Here is a 22,378-nt window from a genome sequence, read left to right on the forward strand (position 1 = left end):
CGATTCTTGCAATTGCGGGGTAAATAGACTCTCTGAACATATGCACATACCTCCATTGCAATTTAGTATGAAATCCTGGTGAATTCAAGGTGGCCAACACCTTCACTGGAGGCGCTACTTGATCATATCGGCCATTTCAGAGATGCGTTGGAAATGGGTATTGAAATTTTGCAAGCTCGGTTCGAAATGAATCGACTCTTTCATCGGCATGCGGAAGGTAAGTACATACCCCTGCTACCGGCTTTTGATTTTTCGCACTACTTATTCTGAAAGCCCGTCCGATAATAATCATCATGTATACACATGGTCCATCATGCAACAAGTTTAATTCACCACGAACAAGTTACTTATGGAATACATGGAACAAAAACGAAAGCAAAACGCAACGCAAAGATAGTCGGTCCGAGTTCAGAACAGGTACATTTAGTGTCTCCTATCGTAATTGCGGCCACCACGATCATAGTCACGACCGCCGCCTCCGCCTCCACCTCCGCCGTATCCGCGGTCATTGTCACGGTGGCCACCACGATCGTGGTCCCTACCACCTCCCCGGTGATCATCAGGACGACCTCCTCCACCACGACGGCGATCATCGTAATCACGGGAGTAACGGCTATCGTAAGGACGCGGGTCGTACGGGCGCTCATCTATTCGAGAGCTGAGTGAGCGCGCAAATGATACTCTGGTAACACTCACTGTCATTGCGCTTTGGAGGACCGTGAAACCTCCCAGGCGTCGGGGTACGCGCACGTCCGCGACGAGCCTAAGAACCGAATGAACAAACGTTGGTAAAATCCCAAAGAGTGCGGTGTACCTTTTCTACGGTGACAGTCTTCCCCATGAGTTCAGTCGCATTGAGCGCGGTGATGGCAGCATCCGCCTCCTCAGAAGTCTCCATGGTGACAAATCCGAACCCACGAGACTCGCGGGTATGCGGGTCGTACATGACCGAGGCCTTCTTGACCTATTTCAAATGGTTCAGTACGCAGACTCCACAAAATGGCACGACACGCACACGGCCAATTTTAGTAAACGCATGCTCAAGGTCACGGGTATCAACACGGTGGCTCAAGTTTGAAACGTGAAGATTGTTTCCAGGGTTGTGACCACCGCCACCACCGCCACCCCGACTACCAACATGATCAGTATGAAGAATGACAAGACACTAACACCACTCACCCTCTATCGTCCCGTACCGGACTCCTGCTGCGGCTAGAGCGCCTGGGAGGATCACCCCCACGGTCCCTACCGGGCGAGCGAGCACTCCCATTCCAACTCTGCTCATCCCTACCAGCAGGTCCGGCATTCATATTGGACTCGCGCGTGGGAATGCTAATCCCTGAAGGTGCAATATCTTGTGATTGCCAGGCTGAATGGGCGGAAAGGGTGAAAAGAAGATCAATATCGATTCATGGCGGCGGGTAGAATGGTGGAGGAGGAATGGGCGATTATACTGCGTCGCATGCGTATTATATAGCACGCGAACGAATGACTGAGGGCGCATTATGTATGAGAAGTCGAGAGAGCTCGAGTTGCGCATCAGTTTTTTTATATAGGTAGGCAGGCGGTTATCAGCCTTGAACCGATATTTGGTGGTGAAGTGACATCTGACTTCAAGAACGGAATGAGACAGGCGAGAAAAATAGTGCTGGTGTGTACGAAGCGGTTGTGCCGGAACAGAAGAAAATATTGAATACAGAATTGACTGTCGTCGTTTGGGACTGATGCTGAAAACGTACCGTCATCCATTATTGCTGTCCCTAAGTGTTGATGTTGGTGGTTGAGAGAAGAAAGCTTAAAAACTTTGAAAGTACACGTGATAAACCCTACTGAAAAATGCCACGCTTATGCGGGTGTCATTCGCGGTCGAGGACACTGAGGCCCACCTGATAAATGTAGAGATCTTCATACATCATCCCTCCAGCTAGCTAGGTTCCCAACCTCTCCTCGTTGACAGTTCGCATACACTCCTGCCTTCGAATGGAGGTCTTTGAGCTATTCACTCACACCAAACTTGCATCCAGGGACATGGGAGAACTAGTACTATCTTACGCGTTCAATGATCTGTCACTCCCCAATTTACTGCGTACTTGAAACTTGCGGTGTTCGAGCATGGCCTCATGAGGAGTTCAAGGCATTCTTGGCACAGTCGAGCTGTCCCCTGGAGACCCTGATCTTGGATTCTAGAGTGAAGATGAGCAGCGAGCAGATTACATCGCCCTTATTCCTTCCCTCGAAGTTTCATTAGTGCCACGGTCCCAAACGTCGTAAAGCTTTGCACAACACCAAGGGGTTACACATTGTTTCACAAGGTGATGATTCGTCGGGCTTCACGCGTCGCAGACTCTTACCAGCCTCGAACTCTCGAACTACCACTACCATGGGAGTAGCGGATATCGATATTATTGAATGATAACAAACCAAGACCTTCGGTCGGTACAGATGAGATCATGATAACAATCCTTGGTGTATTATATTGGCAGAATCTCGGTGAGTCAGTTTTTGTTGGATGGGGAGAAAAGAGCTAAGGTGTTATATGACGGCGCACGTGCTATATGTAGAGTTGTCGGTACGCACTGCGCAAGGAAATCTGTGCGGAAGTCGAGAATGGTGCAAGCGACAGTGAGACGTTGGCAACTATTGAGTACTGCGACCGTCATCTGTCATAGCAGGAGCAATATTGACTTAATGCATTTGACGCAGTGGATGATGTAAGTTAACGGATGCAGCATCTCCACTGAAAGTGAAAATGGCAGGAAGGTTACCGCGATCTAGAGTAGGCACGGAATCATCATCGGAGCACCGAATTGCAAATGCACCGCACAGCATGACTCCGTAGTGGATGCAATGGTCATATTAGCGCACCTTATCTTGCTTCTTGTGTTGCACCTTCTACACCACATGGCTCTACCGGGGTATCTTAGCCACCAGTACCCCAACCGCTTCTCGTTTTCCTTAATCGTCGCTTCGTCTCCACTCTTAATGGGTCTCTCATCGTAGTTCCAACCTGAAGCATTTGTTTCCCCACTCGCTGAGGTATGTTCTAGCTCAGTACTACACGCTTGACTCGTACTAATTGATGCTAGTTGACTCGTTTTAGGTACTTGCTAATATAGCGTTAGTTTCCCCACTCGTTGACTTGACTTCATTCTAGACTCGTACAAACGCCTTTTGTCTTCAAAGTTCATTTCCCTCAAACCTTTCATCCATCGCGTTAACAAACAACATGCAGGCAATTGAGGGGACGACAGCAAATTCAAAAGAATCTCTTCCCCATGTCTCGGACATCATCGGTGCACTGCAAAACATCGTAAGTGCAAGTGCCCAGTGTTAAGGCACTCGCGTCTGAATGTAATAATATTCCTTCGCTTCAGCTCGCACGTTCACAAGTGATCGTATGTCCCTCCCCATATATATGTCGGAGGTTATTTTATTGATAATGATCAGATTCCAGATCTTGAAACCCCATACTCCAGGTTCCCCAATACCGATCAGTCTACCATTCCCGAAGGCCAAAGCCTTATTGACGCCATCATCACCGAGCGCCAGCAGCAGGTGAATGCAGTTCTGCACGAAATATCAGGCCTGGAAACCGTGATGGATGGTGTTAAGAATGTTCGTCAGCAACTCGTCGAAAAGAAGGACAGCATCACCCAGTCCATGGATTTGCACAAGGGACTCGTATCGGTTCTCTGGCGCATTCCAACAGAAGTTCTATCCCACATTTTCGTTCACTGTCTCCCGGAAGCCGGGTGCTTGTCGCCCGCATCAAACCTGGCCTGCATCATGCTGCTGACAAGAATATGCCGAGGATGGAGGGAGGTTGCTGTGGGCGTGCCCAATTTATGGTGCAGGTTGTATATCAAAGACCGCGACTTGCAGCGGGCAACTTTCTTCTATGACTCGTGGCTCAAGCGATCGCGAGGATATCCGCTCTCGTTGGAACTCGACTGTCACGCAAATGACTCGACCAAGCTGAAAAGCCTTCTCCAGCCTTATATCAATCAAATTTCGTCTCTCTCCATCAAATTTTCCAGAACACCGGATCAACCCGAACTTCTGTTAAATGACCTCCCAGCACTTCAGGAGCTGACCATAGCGGGGATCCACCACATTCCATCTATTGCACAATCCATCTCGCGACTCCCGTCCACTCTGCGGAGTCTCCATGTTATGGAGTCGTGGTTCGACGTCGAGCACTTATCTTCTCTCAATGCCGTATGGGCCCACCTCACAAATGTCGAGATCAACATAGTTCATCCGAATGTATTCCTCCACTTGCTCCAGCTATGCCCCAACCTATCCTCGTTAACGGTTCGCGCAGATTTTGACCAAATACGAACCTTGGAGCCATTCACGCACACCGAAATTCGGTCCTTACGCACCAGTCCTGTCACTTTGGTCACGCGCCCTTTGACTGGCCTGTTCGATGCTCTCACTCTACCCAATTTACGGGTATTTGAAGCTGGCTATGTACGGACGTGGCCTCATGAGGAATTCAAGGCATTCCTAGTACGGTCAAAGTGTCCGCTGGAGAGCCTGAATGTCAACGGTTATCGAAGTGTGATGACGGCCGGGCAGCGTGCGGAATACGCTGTTCTTTTTCCTTCCCTCGAAGTAGTAGCGGGATCCGAATTTTAAACTCTTTGCATGAGACAAGGGGCTGGTGGTATATCACATTGCAGGCAGATACGACACTACCCAGGGCTGCTGGACTACAACGTCGACACTGTTAGTTTTCATTCTCGTTTCTTCTTTCATCTCGGACTCAGTACTTAATACCTTATAACTGTGTTTCGTCGTCTTATTTGCACCTCAGCGGTTCGCTTGCACGCCGTCAGCTGGACTCTTACGATAATATGTCTCTAGCAGCGTCTTGCAGTTACACCTTTCTACAAGGGCATGTTTGATGATAGTCTAAATCTGAGTCGACCGTGTACCATTCATGCATGTTTGTGCATTGCGGGACACTCGGAGTCGTTCAAATGGCGTGGCATATGCAGACTACTTCCGTAAGCACCAGTGGGGGAACGCTGAGGTGTCTGCGAATAATAATTAATTCAAAAACAACCGTATGTCACTAACGACTGATTTGCGTAAACCACATTCCGCAGTACGAACCGCTCTGCCATAGAGCTCAAAGGTCAGAGTAGTAACGGACAGTATCTATATCTACCTAGATGTCTTGATGAACGCCGTACAATAACCATTTTGTTACAGGGGGTCACGACCCCCTGCCAAACGGAATGACATTTGCTTCCGCTCCCCGACCTCGAGCACCTTCCCGATTGAGCATGCGCATATCTATGAACTCACCAAAATTTAGCGAACCCCTTCACAAAATCACAATCGTATTCCTGATCGATTTCTTCATAACTTTTTCATCGCTCACGTCGTTCTTGTCATCGTATCCAGTTATGTTTAATTGTGACGACGGGATATCTCACAGATGCGATCTGAGACTCGGAGGACGCGTGCAGTGGTAGGGCGGATCGCGACTCTGCGCGATGTGGTGGGGTTTAGACTGGTTGGACAGATCTGTGATGTTTGAAGACTGAGGATGACCTGCGAACATCATCAGACTCACAAAGTGCGGACCTCCTTCTATTCGACTATTGACTGATCAACCTATCTACTTTCCAGGCTACCTTATAAGGGTATGAACACTGAGTACTTAGTACTGAAGTGCGAGCTGCTTGTGAGGCGTAAGGTGATGTGGATGTGTTAGCTAACCCTACCGAGTCACTCTTGGAGTCCGACCCTGACTCATACCCTATACCCCATTTTCGCATCTCATTCTTGCTTCTAAGCTCTTGCTACTCAAATCAGCCAGGAGGGCATCAAGAATCTAGGTCATAAATACTGATACAAACTACACACTCGCCAGCACCGCGGCAGCATAAAACCATAAAGTAAGGAGCATAGTATGCGAATCCACTGACTCATTCGAGCCGTGCATGCAGAAGCTAACGTAAACGACAATATCGTACAGGGCATCAAAGGCTGCTGATGAGACTCAAAGGCCAGTTGATGACCAAAACTCGTATCACAAGAAGGTCGGAAAAGAAACTGGTAAGGACATGTTCAAGGGTCAATCGAGCAAGCATGGGGATGCTGACTGAAGGATGAGCGCTAGTCAGGAATCCTGCCAGTATAGGGCCTCACCAATCAAAAAGATGAGCTGAGACCCATCGCACGGGCTCCTGCCCCGACACCACCTTCCCATCCAAAGAAGCGTTCATTCTTCGGTGCAGAGCCAGCGTTACTGTAGCTTTCACTGTCCATTCCTATCCCGGACCACTCTTCGTCATCCCATCTCATTTGCGCGTTCTTCGTGTGCGCCCAGACGGAGATGAATAATATTCGTTTCAGCTTAGGGTTAGGAAAAACCAGTGCGATGACCACAACAATGCACCACAGCGGCGTTTTAACCGCACATGGGCAAAGGTACTCCGCTCGGGCGATTCACCACTACTGGTGCTCCCGCTGTTGTGCCGGAAGGGTATTCGGTGTCGGAGGGACACGGAAGTGGGTCGCAAGCTGCTAGGATCTGGGAAGAAGTCGTCGACGTCATAGTCATCAAACTCAAAAGTGGGTTCATCGTCTGGGTCGTCGGACGAGTCCTCATCAGCAACAGATGCGACATCATCTTCGTCGTCAGAGTCGTTGGCATGGGGGTCAGAGTCGATATCTGGGGAATATGAGAAGACTTGACAATCTGCCAGACCAATGACCTCATCCACTATGCGATACAATGTTGGGTGTGTACCAGAAACTATCTGCGGAGGTGCGTGAGGGCTCGACACCATGTGGTGTAGAGGTGACGAAGAGGTGGTTGGCACAGAAGAAGGGAAGAAAGTGGAGGACGTGGGAGGATAGGCAGAGTACGTGCGTGGAGCACTCACGCCGGCACGGTGAGGAGAGAGAAGGGTGGTGCTGAGTGAATTAAGCACGCTCGCGCCATTCTTCTCCTTGTTAAAGTGGGCGGGTCGCACATCTGAGAATTCATGGTCAGGGAAGGCAATGTTGAGAGTGGCTATGAGAAGGTAAAGGGTCTTGCGGGACGCTTGCTTATCCATAGGGCCAAAAGGGGTGAGCTCAGGCTCGCGGTCAAGCCATGAAGGAAATGGTGGGGAATGGGAGAGTTCATCATTGTAGGCGTGTTCGAGGGACTTGAATAGTTTCTTGTCGCGTTTGATATTCTTGCAGCTATATGCTTCAATGCGAGTATGCACGGAGCATTCGGGGCCCTCGTGTGTAAGCGCCTGCGAGAGGCGTGATAACTCAGGAAACTCTATGTATTTCATAGTCGTGAAAGACGATATCGAAGAGTACTTGATCGTCGTTGGCGGCGGCGACGAAAGGGACGGAGCGAGGAATGTAGCGAGGCAAGCGGTGTGTAAACCGTATGTCTTACAATTCCCTTTCCTGGATTGTGGCACAGCTTATACTTGCCTTCTAACTTTTCAGTTGCTTTATACTTTGTTCAACACGTTTCGAACCAGCTTGAAGCTTGATCCATTAATCGGATTCACCTTGCATAGGTTCATGTATTATACTTTGCATGACATATATGCTTACTATGACTTCGTTTTAGCTAGAGATGTGAGACACAATGTGGTTGAGCGAATGTCTCACGTGAGCTAACCACTTTGTGTGCTCTAAACAATATCAGGCGCTTGCTTGCGACGGGTTTTATTCTGTGGGCTTCCAAGGCCAAGTAAAACACAGTGAAGACGAGGTGCGACTTTCGTAAGTTGGGGGGAGGGATTTTCGGTCTAGCTGATCGGCTTTAGCCGAGAAGTGAGTCTTGAGCAGACTTCCAATGGGTCCTGTGCGGATAACGACGCTATCTGAGGCTCTGGGACTTCGAGGTTAGTAGACACGGGTGTTTTGAATGCAAGTCACGTGATCTGAAGACATATATCAGATGTGACGCGATAGAACACATCAGATGCGTGAAGTCCTTTGGGATAGTTCCGGGCAGCGGAAGAAGTCAAAGACAACTAGACCACAAGGGTCAGACCGAAATAACCTCGAGTGTGAGGTATATGGGGGCGAAAAACAGGTGCACGACGCTACCCAAGTACCAGAACACTATCAGGGGTGTTGGTGAGAAAAGACTCGAGTGAGCGAAGATGATATCGAGACGCGACACGCACATCTGGCGCGCTCACTCAATTAGTAAGCACTTGTTTGCAAGGATTCTACGACTAGGGTGTTCTTATAAAGTACTATGTTATCTCCACCGCATATATATTTATTCAAGTGGGGTTCGTCACGAAAGTTCGGGTGCAATTGCCACTTAAGCAAGGTTGCTTTGAAACGGCGTGACAAGTTTCATATGATAAATGACTAGTGACTATTGACAGCGCTAAGCGCTAAACGTTACACATTCACCTTTCGTACCATCACCATGTCCGACCTCAAAGTTGACGGCTTCAAGGTCACTATAAAATTTCTTTTAGTTGTCCTCTTCGCATACTGACTTGGAACTAGGCCTCAGATATTATTTTCGACCTTAACCGCGCATTCGACGGTTTCACCGATGCAGAGAGAACTGCTCAAGTAAAGAAAGTGCGTACCGTACACCAGATTCTGGTATCATCTAACCCAATATATTACAGACCAAGGGCATATTCGAGCTCCGGATAACGAATAGCGAAAAGCAGGAAGCCATCTGGACGATTGACCTCAAAAAGAATGGCGTCATCCTCAAAGGACCCGCCTCGCCCAAAGCAGACGTCACACTCATCATGACGGACGACACGTTCTCGCAGCTTTCTTCGGGCAAGGTTCGTACTATAAGCGGTCAATATATGAATCACTAACACATGGCATGACAGCTGGATGGTCAGAAAGCTTTCCTCACTGGCAAGCTGAAGACCAAGGGTAATATTATGTTGGCCACCAAACTTGGCGCTGTCCTTGAGGTGAACAATTATATTCCTAATAATTCAAGCCACGACTGACTCGTTCCCTAGATGGCCAAGGGCAAGGCAAAACTCTAGACTTTTATTCCTCTTGCTTATACTTGTAACTTGTATCGTGGATACCATCCTTCCACGTAGAGTGGTGATTATAATTATTCATGTATGAAAATCGTGTAGCTTATCTATCTGAAGCTCTGAGCTTGGAAGGTAAGGAGCCCACGTCAGTAGTGAACGTTGAGTACCGTCACATATTTATCCGCTCTTTTGTCCTTGTCCGAGTCTTCCAGGTCCCGAGATGTCACACAGTCGCCTACTTCAATAACCCACTTCCGCTCAATCACCACTGTCGCTCGGACGATTGTGCTATGATTCTGAACATCAATTTGATCAACGGCAGGTACCAATAAGAAAAATCTCCCAAGACTTGCGTTCTTCGTCGACAAAATCCCCAAGTCACTCCCTCCTCAGGCCTCAGTGAGGACCATACTATGTTAATGATGCGGAAGTGACACGCATCGTTGCCTCTCCCGGGATGCACGTCAAGTACAGATGATTGCAACCTCTTAACAATCACCGGTATCTCACCGGTAAAGAGACTTGTCTTCACTCATCCCCTGTCAGCCACAAGCTACGGAAGCATAGACTAATAACGATTGTTTTTCAATTCAATACCTGCACAGAATTGCGGTTAACCGGAGCCGAACATGCTGACCATAACCGGTCCTATGAACAAAAAGCATGATCACCAAAATTGACCGGTTGACTATGGCTCAGGGTGTCGGTCAAGCGGCACTCGTCGTCGTTAGGGTATAGGTTTCAATAACTTTCTGTCATATTAAACAAACGCACACGCAGGTACGAACGCTGGGCGTAGCACGTCGGGTTTCAAAAACGAAATAGTAAGTAGTCACGACTCCGCGCAGATATTCAGAAAATTCGACATCTGACGAGGACAAGGTCTTTGGGCGTCCGTGACGATGATCAACGTTCGCAGTTCGTCCGAAGCACGAGGCAAAGGTGCTGATATCTTGGAACCAAAGATGGGTGATGTTTTTTGAGATCTCATAAGACAGCACCCATCTTTGGTCCTCATCCTCCATTACCATGACTGACCTCAAAGGGAACACCCCTCCGAGCCTCAGATATCATTATCGACCTAAAACGCGCATTAGACGGCCTCACCGAGGTACGGAGACAAACACAAATACAGAAAGTGCGTACCGCGAACCATACATCACTCATCTAACGCAACAATTACAGACCAAGGACATCTTCAAACTCCGGATAACGAATGACCATGGCGAGGAGGCGGTCTGGACGATTGATCTGGATGTCTCCTGAAATGGGCATCACACTTCGTATAACAAACGACACGTTCTCAAAGCTTGCTTCGGGCGAGGACCGTACGTTGAGGTGATTCAGATGACAAGTGGCATAACAGTGGAACAGTCAAAAAGCTTTCCAGGATGGCAAGCTGAAGATCAAGCGTCATAATTATCATATGATGCTGGCTATGGAATTCGACGCAGTCCTTGAGGTGAGCAATTATATTCCTGCAATTAAAGCCGAGGCTCTAGACTTTTTAGTTCTTGTTGTCTTTGTCCTTCATCCTGGCGCACCTGCAATGTGTAGACGTGGAGCGGTGATTATTATGTATATGAAAATCCTGGTCTTAGACAGGTGAAATAACCGTCTAAGTTACAAAGGTGGAAAGTCCATATGAACTCAGAACATCCCTCCAAAAAGCCCACGCTGTCGACGTGGAGCGGGTTGGGTATCTGACCGGAGAGTGGACAAGCTATTCAGCTGTTTCATAACCTGACAACGTCATCAGTCAATTGAGTGAATAAAACGGTTGGTAGACTCACCTCCTCAAGTTTGTCCTTACGCCCTTGCAAGTCGAGGTGGCGCTTGACAACGGGGTTCTCTCTAGCAAACTCCTCGATCTCCTTCCGGTCGAGGTCATATATCAAACGTGAATCAATTCCTCGAGGGAGCTGAACGTACAGTCAGTACATGTTTCACCATTAATTTGATAAATTTACCTGGTCGAAGAAGTGATCCAACAATTCGATGTTTATGAACATAGTGGAGGTATGCGCGAGCTTGTCGGCGACCACATTCAAGAAAACTTCAGGACATAGTGCATCGCTCTCGGGGCCTGCTTTACACCGCTTTGACTTGAGCGCGGCCAGGCGAAGCTTAAGAATGGACAGCCTATCACTGTACAACATAGCATGTCGGGCTGTAAATGCATCATCAGCGTACGATCCAACGACCCATCATGGAATCTCACCATCTAGAATTTGCCCTGGGGGATACCGATACGACTCAGGTTCCTCCTGCGCGTCCTCTTCTCCTGCTAACCGTTTGTTTTTCCTCTCTCTCGCCTTCTCCTCCAAGCCCCGGACATAACCTAGAAGGTTATTAAGTCTTCGACTCCCGCCAACCTTCTTCCTGATCTCCTTCAGCTTGCTCTCGCACATCGTGAGCTCCTTCTGAAATAGCTCCGCTGCACGCCCACGTCCCTGCTCCCACTCCCGCTCATCAACGTCTACCTCGTACTTGAACGGCTTGATGCAGTTCTCTACCTGGTCCGACGTCACACCAATACGCTCCCGCAATATCATATGCGAGAACTGCACCAGCCTTTCAGCCGCTCGAGGGTGGTAGGTGAAAGGGTCTCCGGAGACGATCGAATCAATCAGAGCACGCAAGCCGTCAGCAACGAGAAGAGTGGAGTCGCGGCCAACGCCAGATTTCGTGAGCAAGGAAGATGCCGCATCAAGTTTATGTCGCCAATACGGCTCCACATCCTGAGGCTTCACCTTCGAGTCCGCAGCAAGTGCGCTCAGCTCCGGCGTCCGCTTGTCTAGCCAATACAGCTGCTCCATCACATCCATCACCTTCTCGTCTAGCATCATCTTCAGCTTCTCACGGACTTGCGGCTTCCGGAATTGCGTGGTGAAGTCTTTGAACCGAGACTTCAGCATGTCCACTGTCTCGGCAACGTACGACTCGGCGGTGATGCGCCGGTCGTTGTATTGGACTTTGAATTGGTAGGTAGCCTCTTCGAGCTCGAGCTGCACAGCATTGGTGATCCCGTGCAGCGAAGACGCCATAGAAGATTCGAGCACTTCCATCAAGCGCCGCCGGAGCGTATCGGTGCCGACCATCAGCGAGGATGAGGCACCAAAGTAATCACGGTGGTTGCCAAAATAATCATTCTCGCTCCGTTTTGCAACGGCGCCTGCGGACTGCGAGTGGGACTTCTTCCCTGCCGATTTAGCAACGACACCTACGTATCCTAGGTGTAAGGGATAGCGGTTCCCTGCAAGGATCGTCGCGCCTTGTTCAGGGGGCACCAAATCCATCTTCGTGATGACACCAATTGTCCGCAGGCCCAAAGGGTCAACCTTTCGGCTCGCTCGCAAGGCAGGCGAGTTTGCGAGATCTACGTCGGCTGCGCAAACTGCGAGGATAATATTTGGCTCCCGGATGTACCGCTCACATAGACCTGCAATTTTTTCCTTGAGTGTTTCTGGCTGGTCCATGGATGAGATCTGTACGTAGCCAGGTAGATCGATGAGGGTGAGGTCAGGAACATTGGGGCTATAGATGCGGAGGTCAATGGCGTCATCGGAAACGGCTTCAGAAGGCGGGACGGCAAGGTTGAGGTCAGTGAGGGTTTGCTGAATTTGGGAGAAGTTGGTGATCTTCCCCAGGCCAAGAGCCGGGAACTCGCCGTATTCTTCAGGAGTCTTGCCATCAGCCTTGGCAGGTGTATGGACCAGGGTGAGCTCTATAGGACGGCGAGTAACCATGTTGTTGCCCCTGCATCGCCATCAGCATAGGCCTATTGAGGAATACAATTTCTCACTTTGGCAAAAACTCATGCCCCACAATGGCTTCTAGCACTGAGCTCTTTCCTGAGCTCTGGCTGCCGATGACGACAATACTTGGGAGCTTCAGCGCGTCACTCTGATCAATGCTCAGCAACATGCTTCTGATCTCAATAAGCTTTCTCGTGAGATGCATAAGCTGGTTTTGTTTTGAGTCGAATCCATTTCCGTCAGACCCGTCAGATGCCTTTGAATCTGACGGGGAAGACATAGTTGCAGCAATCAGAGCTGCTATAGCAGTATTCTCTTCCGGCGATCGTGGGGTCGAGGACTCCCCCTGTGAGCTATCTTCTCGCGACTTCTCACCGGCCTCCATAGATGCAAATAAATCCTTTAGGAACTGAGGCGTTTCGATGTCTGGTAATTGGACCGCAGATATGCGAGACGAGACAGACTTGATGCCGTCCGAAGCCGAGTCCATAAAATCTGAGGCTGCATCTTGAACAGACGATATCCAAGCATTCGACTTGTTGCGCAGTTCTGTAGCAATAAGATGAGCCCATATGAGCGTATGGCGTAGTTGTGCTCACCTTCAAACTTGTAATTGGCGTAACCAAGCCCGCCGGCTCCGAGAGCAGCACCAGCTACCGGTACACGAAATGCTCGGGCAACAAAGCGAGGTATAGACGAGTATGAAATGGCGCGGACGTGGAGGTTACGCAAGGCGGCAGGGGTTTGGGATGCATACCGTTGCCGCAGTCGAACAGAGCTCGGTGAGGAGGTTAACAGCGTGCCGAATTGGCGGTGCACGGGCCTCTGCAATTCAGCAACCTTTCTGCTGGCATTGAGGCCATATGTTACGACCTTTCTGGGTGACAAGCTAGCAGATATACGACGGCGGAACGAAGAGTACATGGTAACGTGTCGATGATGCTGTAATCCTGGGCTCAGAGAAGGTAAATAGAATACAGGTGTGACTGGATCGACAACCGCCCCTGCCGCGTCTGGCCGTGTACAGACCAAGTCTTTTGAGGAAACAAGAAAATATCGTGAACAGTCGAGTTACGACTTGGCCGTTTGATGCTAAGTCACAGCAATGGTCTATTATGGCCAGGGAGCACGTGACATGCTGAGTCAGCGCGTGTCGCGCACCCTCTAACTCTCTAACCCGACAGTGTGAAATCCTCCGTTCTCCCTTACTTCTTAGATGGCACGTGAGACACACATCGGCCCGCTACCTCGAAGCTGAGACAGCTGACCGTCACATCTGTCGTGCTCTCGGAGCTCCGCCAGAGGTAATATTGAAGATGGTGTCGCGGGACAGATCATATATAACTGCCAGAGCAGCCGCTGTTACTTTTCACTGCATCGTCGACGATCTGCAACATGCAAGCTGCGGTACCCCCTGCCGGAATTTACGTCCCTGCTGTCTTGTTCTTCAAAGAGAACGAAGACTTTGATGTCCCTGCTATAAAGTCTCATGTATTACGGCTGGCTCAGGTACGAACAAACCTATGAATCCTGAATGTCGGTGGATAACATTTCAATCTGCTCAGGGAGGTGTCACAGGTATCGTCGTGCAGGGAAGCAATGGGGAGGCTCAACACTTGTCACACGACGAGCGTAAAGAGGCAATTAGCCTTACTCGCAAGACGTTGGATGAGAACGGTTTCCAGAACGTTATTATCATTGCAGGCTGTGGTGCCCAATCCGCAAGAGAGACGAAGAAGCTCTGCGCAGATGCAAAGGACGCTGGCGCTGCCTTTGTGCTCGTATTGACGCCCTCCGTCTGGCCTGGTGATATGACGAAAGAAAACATCATCCGCTACCACCGTGATGTGAGCATTCCAGATAACTGATCAAACTAAATAAAATTTCTCATCATTGTGAACGTCCAGGTGGCAGATCATTCACCTTTGCCATACATGGTGTATAACTTCCCGACCGTCACTGCTGGCATCGACCTGGATTCCGATATCATCCTCACGCTCTCAGAGCACCCCAACATTGTAGGCACTAAGCTGTCCTGCGGAAATATCGGAAAGCTCCACCGAATCACTTCTACCAAGCCTCCCTCAGAATTCTGCACTCTTGCCGGTGTCTCCGAGGTGCTCTTACAAGGCCTCCTCTCCGGAAGTGCTGGCGCAATTGCCGCGCTCCCGAACCTCGTGCCTAAGCTACACATGAAGATGTACGCGCTCTATCAGGCGGGAAAGATCGATGAGGCTATGAACATTCAGGCTCAGCTAGGTCAGGGTGATTGGGCAACACGCAAGGCCGGAGGAATTGGTGCTATGAAGACACTGATCTCAAAGCATTTCGGATATGGAGAAACTCACGTCCGACGGCCACTCATGGCTGTCGCACAACTTAGCGGTCCATATGTCGACACACTTGAGGAACTGATTGCCAGTGAGAAAGCGCTGTAGGATGTAACGTGCTTAAATTTGTTGTATTACAATCATCACATGCACAGTCCGCATTTATCCGTCCATCGTGAAAGCACGCGATGAATTGTCCACGTGAATTTAAAATCAATCAATCCCTCAAGAATTGATGAGGTGTCTCTCAGCTCTTTCCGATTCTCTTGCTTCGTTGCTGATTATTCCCAAGTTTCCCCTCACCATCTTCACACTCAATACTAGAACGCCCATGCGGTGAGATGACGCTGACTACCTTGGTTTACCCAAGTAGGTCACAAATAGCCTCTCAAATTTATAAAGCATTCGGAATCGTGGGGATAGATCTCGTCCACTCCTTCAGGGACAGAAAAGAAGCAACGGCATGTGCCACGTCAGTTCTCAAACACTCGGCTCTCATTGTGACACCAGCAGCTCAATTTATGTGGTTGCTGTCTGTTGAAAGCCCTTCCCTCTAGGACGAAGGCCTGTTTTCCATAGCAAACAAGGTGCGAGTGTTCTTTACTCCCGCTAGTAATGTTATGAACCAGAGTATGTTGTTGTGATATCATCGAGTTAAGTACCAGACTCCTGGTAATGAATCTTTGGATCCTAGTGCATATCAGTGACGTGTCGTGTCAAGAATTTAAAAACACTCGTCCGAACGGCGAAATCTCGCGCTATCCATTGTCTAGTTAATTTTAGTGATTAACCTGTGACGCAAAGATTTCCGCGTCGCCCCCCGTATATATGTTTTAAAAGGTCGAATCGGACAAATAATTTGAATAGGTTTTTGTCTGCGTCGTATCCTGGGTTACAACATGAAGTTCAAGGCAAGTTTTCTTCCTACTTTGGCTTTGGCCACTGTCTCGGTGAGCGGGTTGATCACATTGTTATGACGTCTGACTGATGCAGCTTGAGTTCTCTAAACCTATGGCTGGGCGGTCGACCTCATTCGTGAAGGCTGAGGGCCAAAGCTTCACCCTCGATGGCCAACCATACTGTGTCTTTGGGTACGGAGAACAGCCGACGTGTATACAGGGCCTCATGCGAAAGCGGTTTTTGCAGCTCCAACTCCTACTGGGTTGGCTTGACTGGTCTCACCACCGATGAGATGGATGTTGTTTTCAAGAACATTGCCACCACCGGTGGGACCACTGTCCGCACATGGTTTATTGCTAATTTCATATGAAATGAGGGTCTGCTGACACGACCTTGTCAGGGGCTTTAACGAGGTCACCTCCGCTAACGGGGAACTACTACCAGCTCTGGAACGGAAGCACCGCTACCATTAACTACGGTTCAACTGGTCTTGGAAACTTCGGTGGGCTAAGTTGGTTTAGTTCTCCTACAGGTTAATATTCAGCATCTTGTGTAAGATAATATTGTGGCTGCTGCCAAGGCAAACAACATTCGCCTCATTGTTACACTGTGCGTTAGGAACTTCTGCATAATATCTTACGACTGACCTTATGATTTAGCACGAATAACTGGTCAGATTATGGTGGAATGGACGTTTACGTTAACCAGATTCTCGGGGAGGGCCAGCCCCACGATTACTTCTACTCTAACCCCGAGGTCATTGTACGTGTATATCATGTATTCGACAATACTTCTCACTGACTCTGCGGTTGTGGAGGCCGCCTTCCAAAACTACGTGAGGGTGTGGGTTGAGAGGTACGTCGACGAACCCACCATCCTCGGCTGGGAATTGGGTGAGTGGCACCTCTTCCTTTGATCCATCTCCATCGCTTACTGGTATTTCCAGCAAACGAACCGCGTTGCACCGGCTCGACAAGGTATTTTAAGTATTTTTCGAATAAACAATGACCTTTGCCTGACATAGCACAGCGCGACCTCAGGCAATTGCACCACCACCACGATCACCGACTGGGTCAAGACTATGTCTACCTACATTAAGTCTTGCGACAGCAACCATCTTGTTGGCCTCGGAGATGAGGGCTGGTTTAACTGGTCTAACTCTACCGATTATACATACGAGTACGTTGATTGTAAACGTTTGGCTCGAAAACACTGTTTGCTGACCCAACCTAGTGGTTCTCAGGGTGTCGACTTTGATGCCAACTTGGCCATTGACACCATCGACTTTGGAACTTTTCATGTATGTCGTTTTTCTTTTTCTTTATTATTCTAGTCCCGACTGAAGTCGGAAATAAAAACAGCTATACCCTGTAGGTTGAACACTGTTGTCTATGATCACACCATAATTTATGGAACCTCCATGCTGAATTAGTACAGCTGGGGTGAGGAAACTCCGAGGTAAGCACGCAATCCACGCAAATCATTTTTGCTCCTAGCTTCATTATCTGCCAGCGCGATGACCTGGGGCCAGGGATGGATCGAGGACCACCGCAGCGCTCAGGCCACCTACAACAAACCCGTGCTGATGGAAGAGTTCGGTGTCTACGCTGACCAGAACCAGACCACGACCTACGAGAATTGGTACTCCACCGTTATCGATTGCGGATTGACTGGTGTACTCATCTGGTGAGTCTTGAGTCTTCGCGAATGGAAAACAGCGGGTCAGATAATCCTTGCTACATAGGCAAGCTGGTTCAAACTTAACGAGTGGACCGACGCCCGACGACGGTTTCACGGTAGTATTTAATCACGTCTTGCTAGAATCTACGACTGAAATTTCTGGATGTAGATCTACCCTGATACACCCGTGTATTACTTGGGAGAGCAATATTCGACTCAACTCAGAGCAAGGGAACTTTAGGGACTTTAAAGGGCACTTTGTCCAGACATCAATGATTTATGCAAGGGTGTCAAACAACCGAACAATGGTCCATAAGAACTTCGTGAAAGAGTAAGCTCCGCGGCGAGGTATGAGTTTCATGTCGGGGCTTCCCCTCGGAATACTTGGCCAAAATAACCAGTGAACACGATTATGTGCGTGACCACAAAGCCAGGAAAGCATAGAGTGAATTATCGTCTCACTGTGACGATTCGCCTTTTGAATTCATCAACTGATCGAGAAGTTCGGCGACTTTCCGACGAGCTTCATTCTTCTCCTGTTGTACGTGCTTGAGTTCTGCATCCCGACGGTGAGCGATTTGAGCCTCGTCAGACAAGAGAAGCAGCAACTTCAAGGAATGTGTTATGGACAACAGCGAATTAGCTGCACGGACCTGGATGATCTCGAGAATGAGCAAGTCGTTTTTCAGAACTGTTTTCCTCATACCATAGACTCGGCGCGAGACTCAGCCTGGAATGATTCTTGTGCGATTCGAAACTTGTCCTTGTCTCCGATCTTACAGAGCTTTCAGAGTTATAGCTCGAGAAAGCGCGTACAACGCTTACCGATGCGAGACTAACGATATCGACCATACCATCAACCAATATATCCACTTCAGCATCTAGTTTCTTGTTCCACTCCTCCTCGATTGCATCAAGATATTCATCTGAGTTCTGATCGACGAGAGCTTGATTAAAAGCGGGGCGCTGTAGTAACTTGGCTGTGGGCAATGCCGAGGGACGGGAAACGTCAGTCTGGGGAGGCTCGGCCATCAATTGATATCGTCCGCACGACCAGCTTGGATGGTCGAGAATTGATGCTGATCAAAGATGGTGAAACGACCCCAAAAGGCAAGGTTGTGGAATAAAAGGACAGTTATAATTTGTCAAGTGCGCCATCATAATAAAGAAGGATCCATGACTGTCTTCCTTCTTTTGGTCTTTGTGTTCTTTGATCTTACCCCAAGTCGCGTCCCCTAGCTCGTCGTCATGCGCTTAGAATCATTGGTTCCCTCAATTCCTACAGAACTAGTAGCAGCACTTGACGATTCATGTGGCATCCGAACGGACACCGATCTCCTCTTCTTTGGTTCCAGCTTGGACATCATCAAGAAATTACCACTCGGGACTGTAACACTTTCGGACCTGCAAAAGTTCACCGAACTGGTAGCAGAACAGGCATCAGCCCCTGGACATCGGGGAGACGAGGTTCTTGTTGACCTAGGGCGGATATCTGAGAAACATTCTCAAGCTAGCTGTGGTGTGAAGGAACTAGATGACCTTGTTGGTGGCTTCGGCGGCTCTCGAGTTTTTGAAATATCTGGTGATAAAGGATCAGGTAAAACGGTCAGATAACTTAAAGTCTGTCCTCGAGAAACAGTTTACAACGAAGATGACAGGCACTTGCGCTGCAGGTAGTGATACAGCGTCTTGTCGCTGATGCAGATTCGTGTGCATTATGGATTGATACATCCGGTGACTTCTCCGCAGAGAAGACTGCTCAGTTAGTGCGACATGTTGACATGGCGGTAAAGTTCATCGTCAATCTAGCGGTGAGAACCTAATGAAAGACTCCCAGACATCCGACAAAGTGCTAGAGAGACTGCAGGTATCCTTGGGTTTCAATATCGAGGCTGTGTACGATGTCCTTGAATCACTGCGTATTTCGCTTTCGGTAAGCGTCCATCTCTTTTTGCGCTCGATTCGTTCCCCGATTATCCCATGTATCACAGAGCTCTTGTATTGTTGGACCGACAGTTCAATGTATCGTTCTTGACTCCATAACCCCACTTCTGCTACCTTCCTTAAGCGCGGTATCTTCTCAAGGACATGCCATGATGACCACGTTTATGCGTCAATTGCGGGAGTTTGCTCAGACTTTCAGGATAACTATCATCGTAAGGTTTTTACACGAATTCGCACCTACTTCTTATATTATCTAGGTGATCAACGGAACATCAGCAGCTGCACCATTCAATCCACGTTCCGCATTTGCATCGACGATCAGAAAACCTGCTTTGGGCCCTTCATTTACATTTATGACAGATTGTACCCTCTGGTTGTGGAAGATGAAAGATGCACCTGATTCTGAGGGCCCGTTCTCAGTACACGTTGCAGAAGTATTCCGTTCAAGGACAACAGTGAGTTACTGAGTAGTCTTCCCTTCATACGATGTTCAATTTGATTTACAGAGATCAAAGACCTGGTGTACCTTCAAAATTAGCCATGGCGTCTTATCCTCGGCGTTGGATTTGCAGCTGTCCCCTCCCACAGGTCCATAATATGCAAAATATACTTATTCAAGTTTGACTCAGTGGTCGCGCTCGACCGCCGACAGACGAAATCTATTTTGAACTGCAGAAGCAGATCGCATGTCGTTGTGAAATAGCTATAGCACATTTTAATCAGCGTGAAATCCGAAGTGAAACCAAAAGGTGAGTCAAGAACTCGATGTACCCCTTCCTAAATGTCCTCTACGGTTGCCTCCCTCAAAGTATAGTGTTCTTCATCCAAAACCTTGAGAAGCGAGACGGCTGATATGTATCCCGCTTCTGAGCCGTCTTTTGTGCTCGTTACGAATATGTCGTTCTGAGCTCCATCTTTAAAATTGTAAAGATCGTTGTACAACGGAGGACCCATGTAATCCTCAAACATCTAACCAAATCAGATTCAGATTCAGTATCGCTTGAACGGTTTCAAAATGCTCACGTTGTTGCCTTCATTTTGCAGCCAGTACAATGGTTGCTTCGCTCCGTGCGTACAGTTGCTAGGGGTGGTGTGGTTGACTCCATGTTCAGGATCTGCTCCGCAACGTCTTGCAACTTGAGGCTTCATGAGAGCTGGTGCATCGTGTTTAGAACCCGTTACGGTGCATTGGAAGGCATTCATATACACTGCAAGGCACCGAGTCAGAATGACCGGACAAGAAAGGAAATCGTCTTACTTTGTTCAGAGCCGCTATCGGGAGAGTGGATCCAGAACCATGCACACGTACATTTTCCGCCGGGGCAGGAAGGCATTTCAGCTGGGACCTATAATTATGATTGCAAAAAAATGCGTTCAGCAGATCTTCGGTCGTCGTAGGAATATGTACCTGGAAGGCAGTGAATCTGTGCCAGACGCAAGTCTGATTGACACTAAAGACCACGAAGTCCTCTGGTTTGATCTTGCTGACGTTCGATTCTTGAACAATGGCAAGTGCGCAACCCTTAACGTCGTCGATGTCCTTGGTGTGGAACTGGCTAGAAGGAGATCTAGGGCAAGGCCAGTCCCCCTGACGAATGTCTCCGCTACCATTGAACTCAGCATACGACTTGATTGAAGATGTAATAAGATAACTAACCCTTCGGACGAGTTCCACCACGTCGTCGCGCCCTTGTTGCACCCGAGTTCTGCAATGGCAGTTTTCCCGGCGGGCAGTTCAAAGGCATCGTTTGGGTGCGGAGGATACTGAAGGTGGTTGTGGAACCACCACTCGTCGAACGTCATACGCGCCAAGGGAACAACAGGGCGGTTATCGTAAGAATAAGCTGGATCCTTGTCCGTGACGTTGAAGCCCCACATGCTGGGGTGCCAGAAGGCAATGTGGCCATAAACAGAGGGGACAACCGCGACGGCAACAGTGAAGAGCAGACGAGTGACTGAGTTGATCATGATGAGTGAGCTGCTCCAGTTGGCCTCTGAACGGAGGGTCGAGGTGCATTATATAGCCGTCTATCCACACAGCTCAGGATGATCGTGCTACAGCGAATCGGCAAAGAAACGTCAAGTCTTCCAATGCACCAATGCACCAATGATGAGTGCGGTCATTCACGAAGATTGTACCCAGAAGAGCGTCCGCCCTGAGTTGCGTACTTCCGGCGCGCATCAACTCTGTCCCAAGATAGTAGCAGCGGAAGGTAATCACGACATCCCCTTCGGGAAGAACTGCATCGTCACTGGCAAGCCGTGCAAAAGAGTGAAGAGCATTCAGCCATTTCGCATGCTTCCAGCAAGATTCTCATAGATGAGTTATTGGTACCTTACTTCCGAAGAAGTAACAAACTGGAGTTGCCCAAGCTCCACTGCTGTATGCAGGTGATTCAGGTCCAAAAATTCTCCAGGTTTATTGTACGATAAGAGCCTGGACAGCTGCCGTTTATTTCGCAGTTTATTTCGCAGTTTATTTCGCAGTTTATTTCATTTACCACAACATGCACAAATAAATGTGACAAGCCACCGTCCAGCGTTACGAACCAAATTGGATACATTGCGCGACCTCACGCCACACGGTGTCAAAACCTTCGTGCTCGCTGTAGGCAACAGCGAGCTCAAGTATTCTACCATTTCAATAAAAAATTTGTACATTCTCATGGACTAAAATCATTCAGCATGTATTTATTACAGTGAACAAAATAGATAGTATCTGATGGCCAATAATGAACAGTTTGGAGTAGCGAAGCAC

The 22,378-nt window shown here is 48.7% G+C and overlaps 11 protein-coding genes across 11 annotated transcripts; 6 read left to right on the plus strand and 5 right to left on the minus strand.

The window, feature by feature from the left end:
- Window positions 1-419: 419 nt before the first annotated feature.
- On the minus strand, window positions 420-1,461 carry EDB91DRAFT_66302 (uncharacterized protein). Its single transcript, XM_041328024.1, has 6 exons — window positions 1,180-1,461; window positions 1,016-1,130; window positions 815-964; window positions 697-763; window positions 591-647; window positions 420-531 (listed from the first exon to the last, which is right to left on the minus strand). The coding sequence occupies exons 1-6, from the start codon at window positions 1,308-1,310 to the stop codon at window positions 512-514; spliced, it is 540 nt and encodes a 179-aa protein (XP_041180069.1). The 5' UTR covers window positions 1,311-1,461; the 3' UTR covers window positions 420-511.
- A 1,765-nt stretch (window positions 1,462-3,226) lies between these two features.
- On the plus strand, window positions 3,227-4,641 carry EDB91DRAFT_1245511 (uncharacterized protein; the record flags this gene model as incomplete). Its single annotated transcript, XM_041322554.1, has 3 exons — window positions 3,227-3,310; window positions 3,375-3,395; window positions 3,448-4,641. 3 exons carry the CDS (start codon window positions 3,227-3,229, stop codon window positions 4,639-4,641), a joined length of 1,299 nt encoding a protein of 432 aa, XP_041180070.1.
- A 1,527-nt stretch (window positions 4,642-6,168) lies between these two features.
- On the minus strand, window positions 6,169-7,307 carry EDB91DRAFT_1245512 (Maf1 regulator-domain-containing protein; the record flags this gene model as incomplete). The annotated part of the gene is made up of 2 exons (XM_041322555.1): window positions 6,169-6,372; window positions 6,438-7,307. 2 exons carry the CDS (start codon window positions 7,305-7,307, stop codon window positions 6,169-6,171), a joined length of 1,074 nt encoding a protein of 357 aa, XP_041180071.1.
- Window positions 7,308-8,314: 1,007 nt separating this feature from the next.
- EDB91DRAFT_1116084 (sterol-binding-like protein) lies at window positions 8,315-9,225 on the plus strand. The gene is made up of 5 exons (XM_041317962.1): window positions 8,315-8,446; window positions 8,500-8,577; window positions 8,628-8,795; window positions 8,847-8,933; window positions 8,985-9,225. The coding sequence occupies exons 1-5, from the start codon at window positions 8,417-8,419 to the stop codon at window positions 9,009-9,011; spliced, it is 390 nt and encodes a 129-aa protein (XP_041180072.1). The 5' UTR covers window positions 8,315-8,416; the 3' UTR covers window positions 9,012-9,225.
- A 473-nt stretch (window positions 9,226-9,698) lies between these two features.
- EDB91DRAFT_1079699 (uncharacterized protein) lies at window positions 9,699-10,274 on the plus strand (the record flags this gene model as incomplete). Its single annotated transcript, XM_041315167.1, has 5 exons — window positions 9,699-9,740; window positions 9,789-9,832; window positions 9,928-9,982; window positions 10,054-10,146; window positions 10,194-10,274. 5 exons carry the CDS (start codon window positions 9,699-9,701, stop codon window positions 10,272-10,274), a joined length of 315 nt encoding a protein of 104 aa, XP_041180073.1.
- A 384-nt stretch (window positions 10,275-10,658) lies between these two features.
- EDB91DRAFT_1048717 (P-loop containing nucleoside triphosphate hydrolase protein) lies at window positions 10,659-13,690 on the minus strand (the record flags this gene model as incomplete). Its single annotated transcript, XM_041313424.1, has 6 exons — window positions 10,659-10,751; window positions 10,802-10,930; window positions 10,979-11,178; window positions 11,230-12,767; window positions 12,814-13,315; window positions 13,366-13,690. The coding sequence occupies 6 exons, from the start codon at window positions 13,688-13,690 to the stop codon at window positions 10,659-10,661; spliced, it is 2,787 nt and encodes a 928-aa protein (XP_041180074.1).
- A 260-nt stretch (window positions 13,691-13,950) lies between these two features.
- EDB91DRAFT_1334832 (uncharacterized protein) lies at window positions 13,951-15,279 on the plus strand. Its single transcript, XM_041325470.1, has 3 exons — window positions 13,951-14,275; window positions 14,332-14,613; window positions 14,674-15,279. The coding sequence occupies exons 1-3, from the start codon at window positions 14,162-14,164 to the stop codon at window positions 15,202-15,204; spliced, it is 927 nt and encodes a 308-aa protein (XP_041180075.1). The 5' UTR covers window positions 13,951-14,161; the 3' UTR covers window positions 15,205-15,279.
- A 716-nt stretch (window positions 15,280-15,995) lies between these two features.
- EDB91DRAFT_1264242 (glycoside hydrolase family 5 protein) lies at window positions 15,996-18,208 on the plus strand (the record flags this gene model as incomplete). The annotated part of the gene is made up of 15 exons (XM_041324478.1): window positions 15,996-16,046; window positions 16,090-16,187; window positions 16,243-16,322; window positions 16,397-16,498; window positions 16,554-16,605; window positions 16,656-16,758; window positions 16,814-16,889; window positions 16,943-16,973; window positions 17,026-17,175; window positions 17,230-17,296; window positions 17,358-17,366; window positions 17,429-17,454; window positions 17,509-17,682; window positions 17,741-17,792; window positions 17,846-18,208. 15 exons carry the CDS (start codon window positions 15,996-15,998, stop codon window positions 17,915-17,917), a joined length of 1,143 nt encoding a protein of 380 aa, XP_041180076.1. The 3' UTR covers window positions 17,918-18,208.
- Window positions 18,135-18,708, minus strand: EDB91DRAFT_1048741 (surfeit locus protein 5 subunit 22 of mediator complex-domain-containing protein; the record flags this gene model as incomplete). Its single annotated transcript, XM_041313425.1, has 3 exons — window positions 18,135-18,329; window positions 18,383-18,451; window positions 18,502-18,708. 3 exons carry the CDS (start codon window positions 18,706-18,708, stop codon window positions 18,135-18,137), a joined length of 471 nt encoding a protein of 156 aa, XP_041180077.1.
- Window positions 18,709-18,823: 115 nt separating this feature from the next.
- EDB91DRAFT_1116097 (P-loop containing nucleoside triphosphate hydrolase protein) lies at window positions 18,824-20,298 on the plus strand. Its single transcript, XM_041317963.1, has 6 exons — window positions 18,824-19,281; window positions 19,335-19,463; window positions 19,514-19,609; window positions 19,668-19,832; window positions 19,878-20,075; window positions 20,127-20,298. Exons 1-6 carry the CDS (start codon window positions 18,925-18,927, stop codon window positions 20,214-20,216), a joined length of 1,035 nt encoding a protein of 344 aa, XP_041180078.1. The 5' UTR covers window positions 18,824-18,924; the 3' UTR covers window positions 20,217-20,298.
- On the minus strand, window positions 20,292-22,068 carry EDB91DRAFT_1345164 (uncharacterized protein). Its single transcript, XM_041325838.1, has 5 exons — window positions 21,278-22,068; window positions 21,029-21,224; window positions 20,879-20,966; window positions 20,644-20,828; window positions 20,292-20,589 (listed from the first exon to the last, which is right to left on the minus strand). The coding sequence occupies exons 1-5, from the start codon at window positions 21,586-21,588 to the stop codon at window positions 20,398-20,400; spliced, it is 972 nt and encodes a 323-aa protein (XP_041180079.1). The 5' UTR covers window positions 21,589-22,068; the 3' UTR covers window positions 20,292-20,397.
- Between the last annotated feature and the right edge of the window lie 310 nt (window positions 22,069-22,378).

Source organism: Suillus paluster, assembly GCF_016628075.1.
Source record: "Suillus paluster strain FC165 chromosome Unknown EDB91scaffold_11, whole genome shotgun sequence".
Taxonomy (NCBI): domain Eukaryota; kingdom Fungi; phylum Basidiomycota; class Agaricomycetes; order Boletales; family Suillaceae; genus Suillus; species Suillus paluster.

Excerpts from the sequence above, each read along its gene's own strand:
- EDB91DRAFT_1345164 (XM_041325838.1), bottom strand. The coding sequence starts at position 21,588 with ATGATCAACTCAGTCACTCGTCTGCTCTTCACTGTTGCCGTCGCGGTT. Across the intron at positions 21,225-21,277 it reads TGGTGGAACTCGTCCGAAGG|CGGAGACATTCGTCAGGGGG; the intron begins GTTAGTTATCTT and ends GTTCAATGGTAG. Across the intron at positions 20,829-20,878 it reads CGATAGCGGCTCTGAACAAA|TGTATATGAATGCCTTCCAA; the intron begins GTAAGACGATTT and ends GGTGCCTTGCAG.
- EDB91DRAFT_1334832 (XM_041325470.1), top strand. The coding sequence starts at position 14,162 with ATGCAAGCTGCGGTACCCCCTGCCGGAATTTACGTCCCTGCTGTCTTG. Across the intron at positions 14,276-14,331 it reads ATGTATTACGGCTGGCTCAG|GGAGGTGTCACAGGTATCGT; the intron begins GTACGAACAAAC and ends CAATCTGCTCAG. Across the intron at positions 14,614-14,673 it reads TCATCCGCTACCACCGTGAT|GTGGCAGATCATTCACCTTT; the intron begins GTGAGCATTCCA and ends GTGAACGTCCAG.
- EDB91DRAFT_1116097 (XM_041317963.1), top strand. The coding sequence starts at position 18,925 with ATGCGCTTAGAATCATTGGTTCCCTCAATTCCTACAGAACTAGTAGCA. Across the intron at positions 19,282-19,334 it reads ATAAAGGATCAGGTAAAACG|GCACTTGCGCTGCAGGTAGT; the intron begins GTCAGATAACTT and ends CGAAGATGACAG. Across the intron at positions 19,464-19,513 it reads TGCGACATGTTGACATGGCG|ACATCCGACAAAGTGCTAGA; the intron begins GTAAAGTTCATC and ends AAAGACTCCCAG.
- EDB91DRAFT_66302 (XM_041328024.1), bottom strand. The coding sequence starts at position 1,310 with ATGAATGCCGGACCTGCTGGTAGGGATGAGCAGAGTTGGAATGGGAGT. Across the intron at positions 764-814 it reads AGACTGTCACCGTAGAAAAG|GCTCGTCGCGGACGTGCGCG; the intron begins GTACACCGCACT and ends TTCGGTTCTTAG. Across the intron at positions 648-696 it reads TCCTCCAAAGCGCAATGACA|ATGAGCGCCCGTACGACCCG; the intron begins GTGAGTGTTACC and ends GCTCTCGAATAG.
- EDB91DRAFT_1116084 (XM_041317962.1), top strand. The coding sequence starts at position 8,417 with ATGTCCGACCTCAAAGTTGACGGCTTCAAG. Across the intron at positions 8,447-8,499 it reads TCAAAGTTGACGGCTTCAAG|GCCTCAGATATTATTTTCGA; the intron begins GTCACTATAAAA and ends ACTTGGAACTAG. Across the intron at positions 8,934-8,984 it reads AACTTGGCGCTGTCCTTGAG|ATGGCCAAGGGCAAGGCAAA; the intron begins GTGAACAATTAT and ends CTCGTTCCCTAG.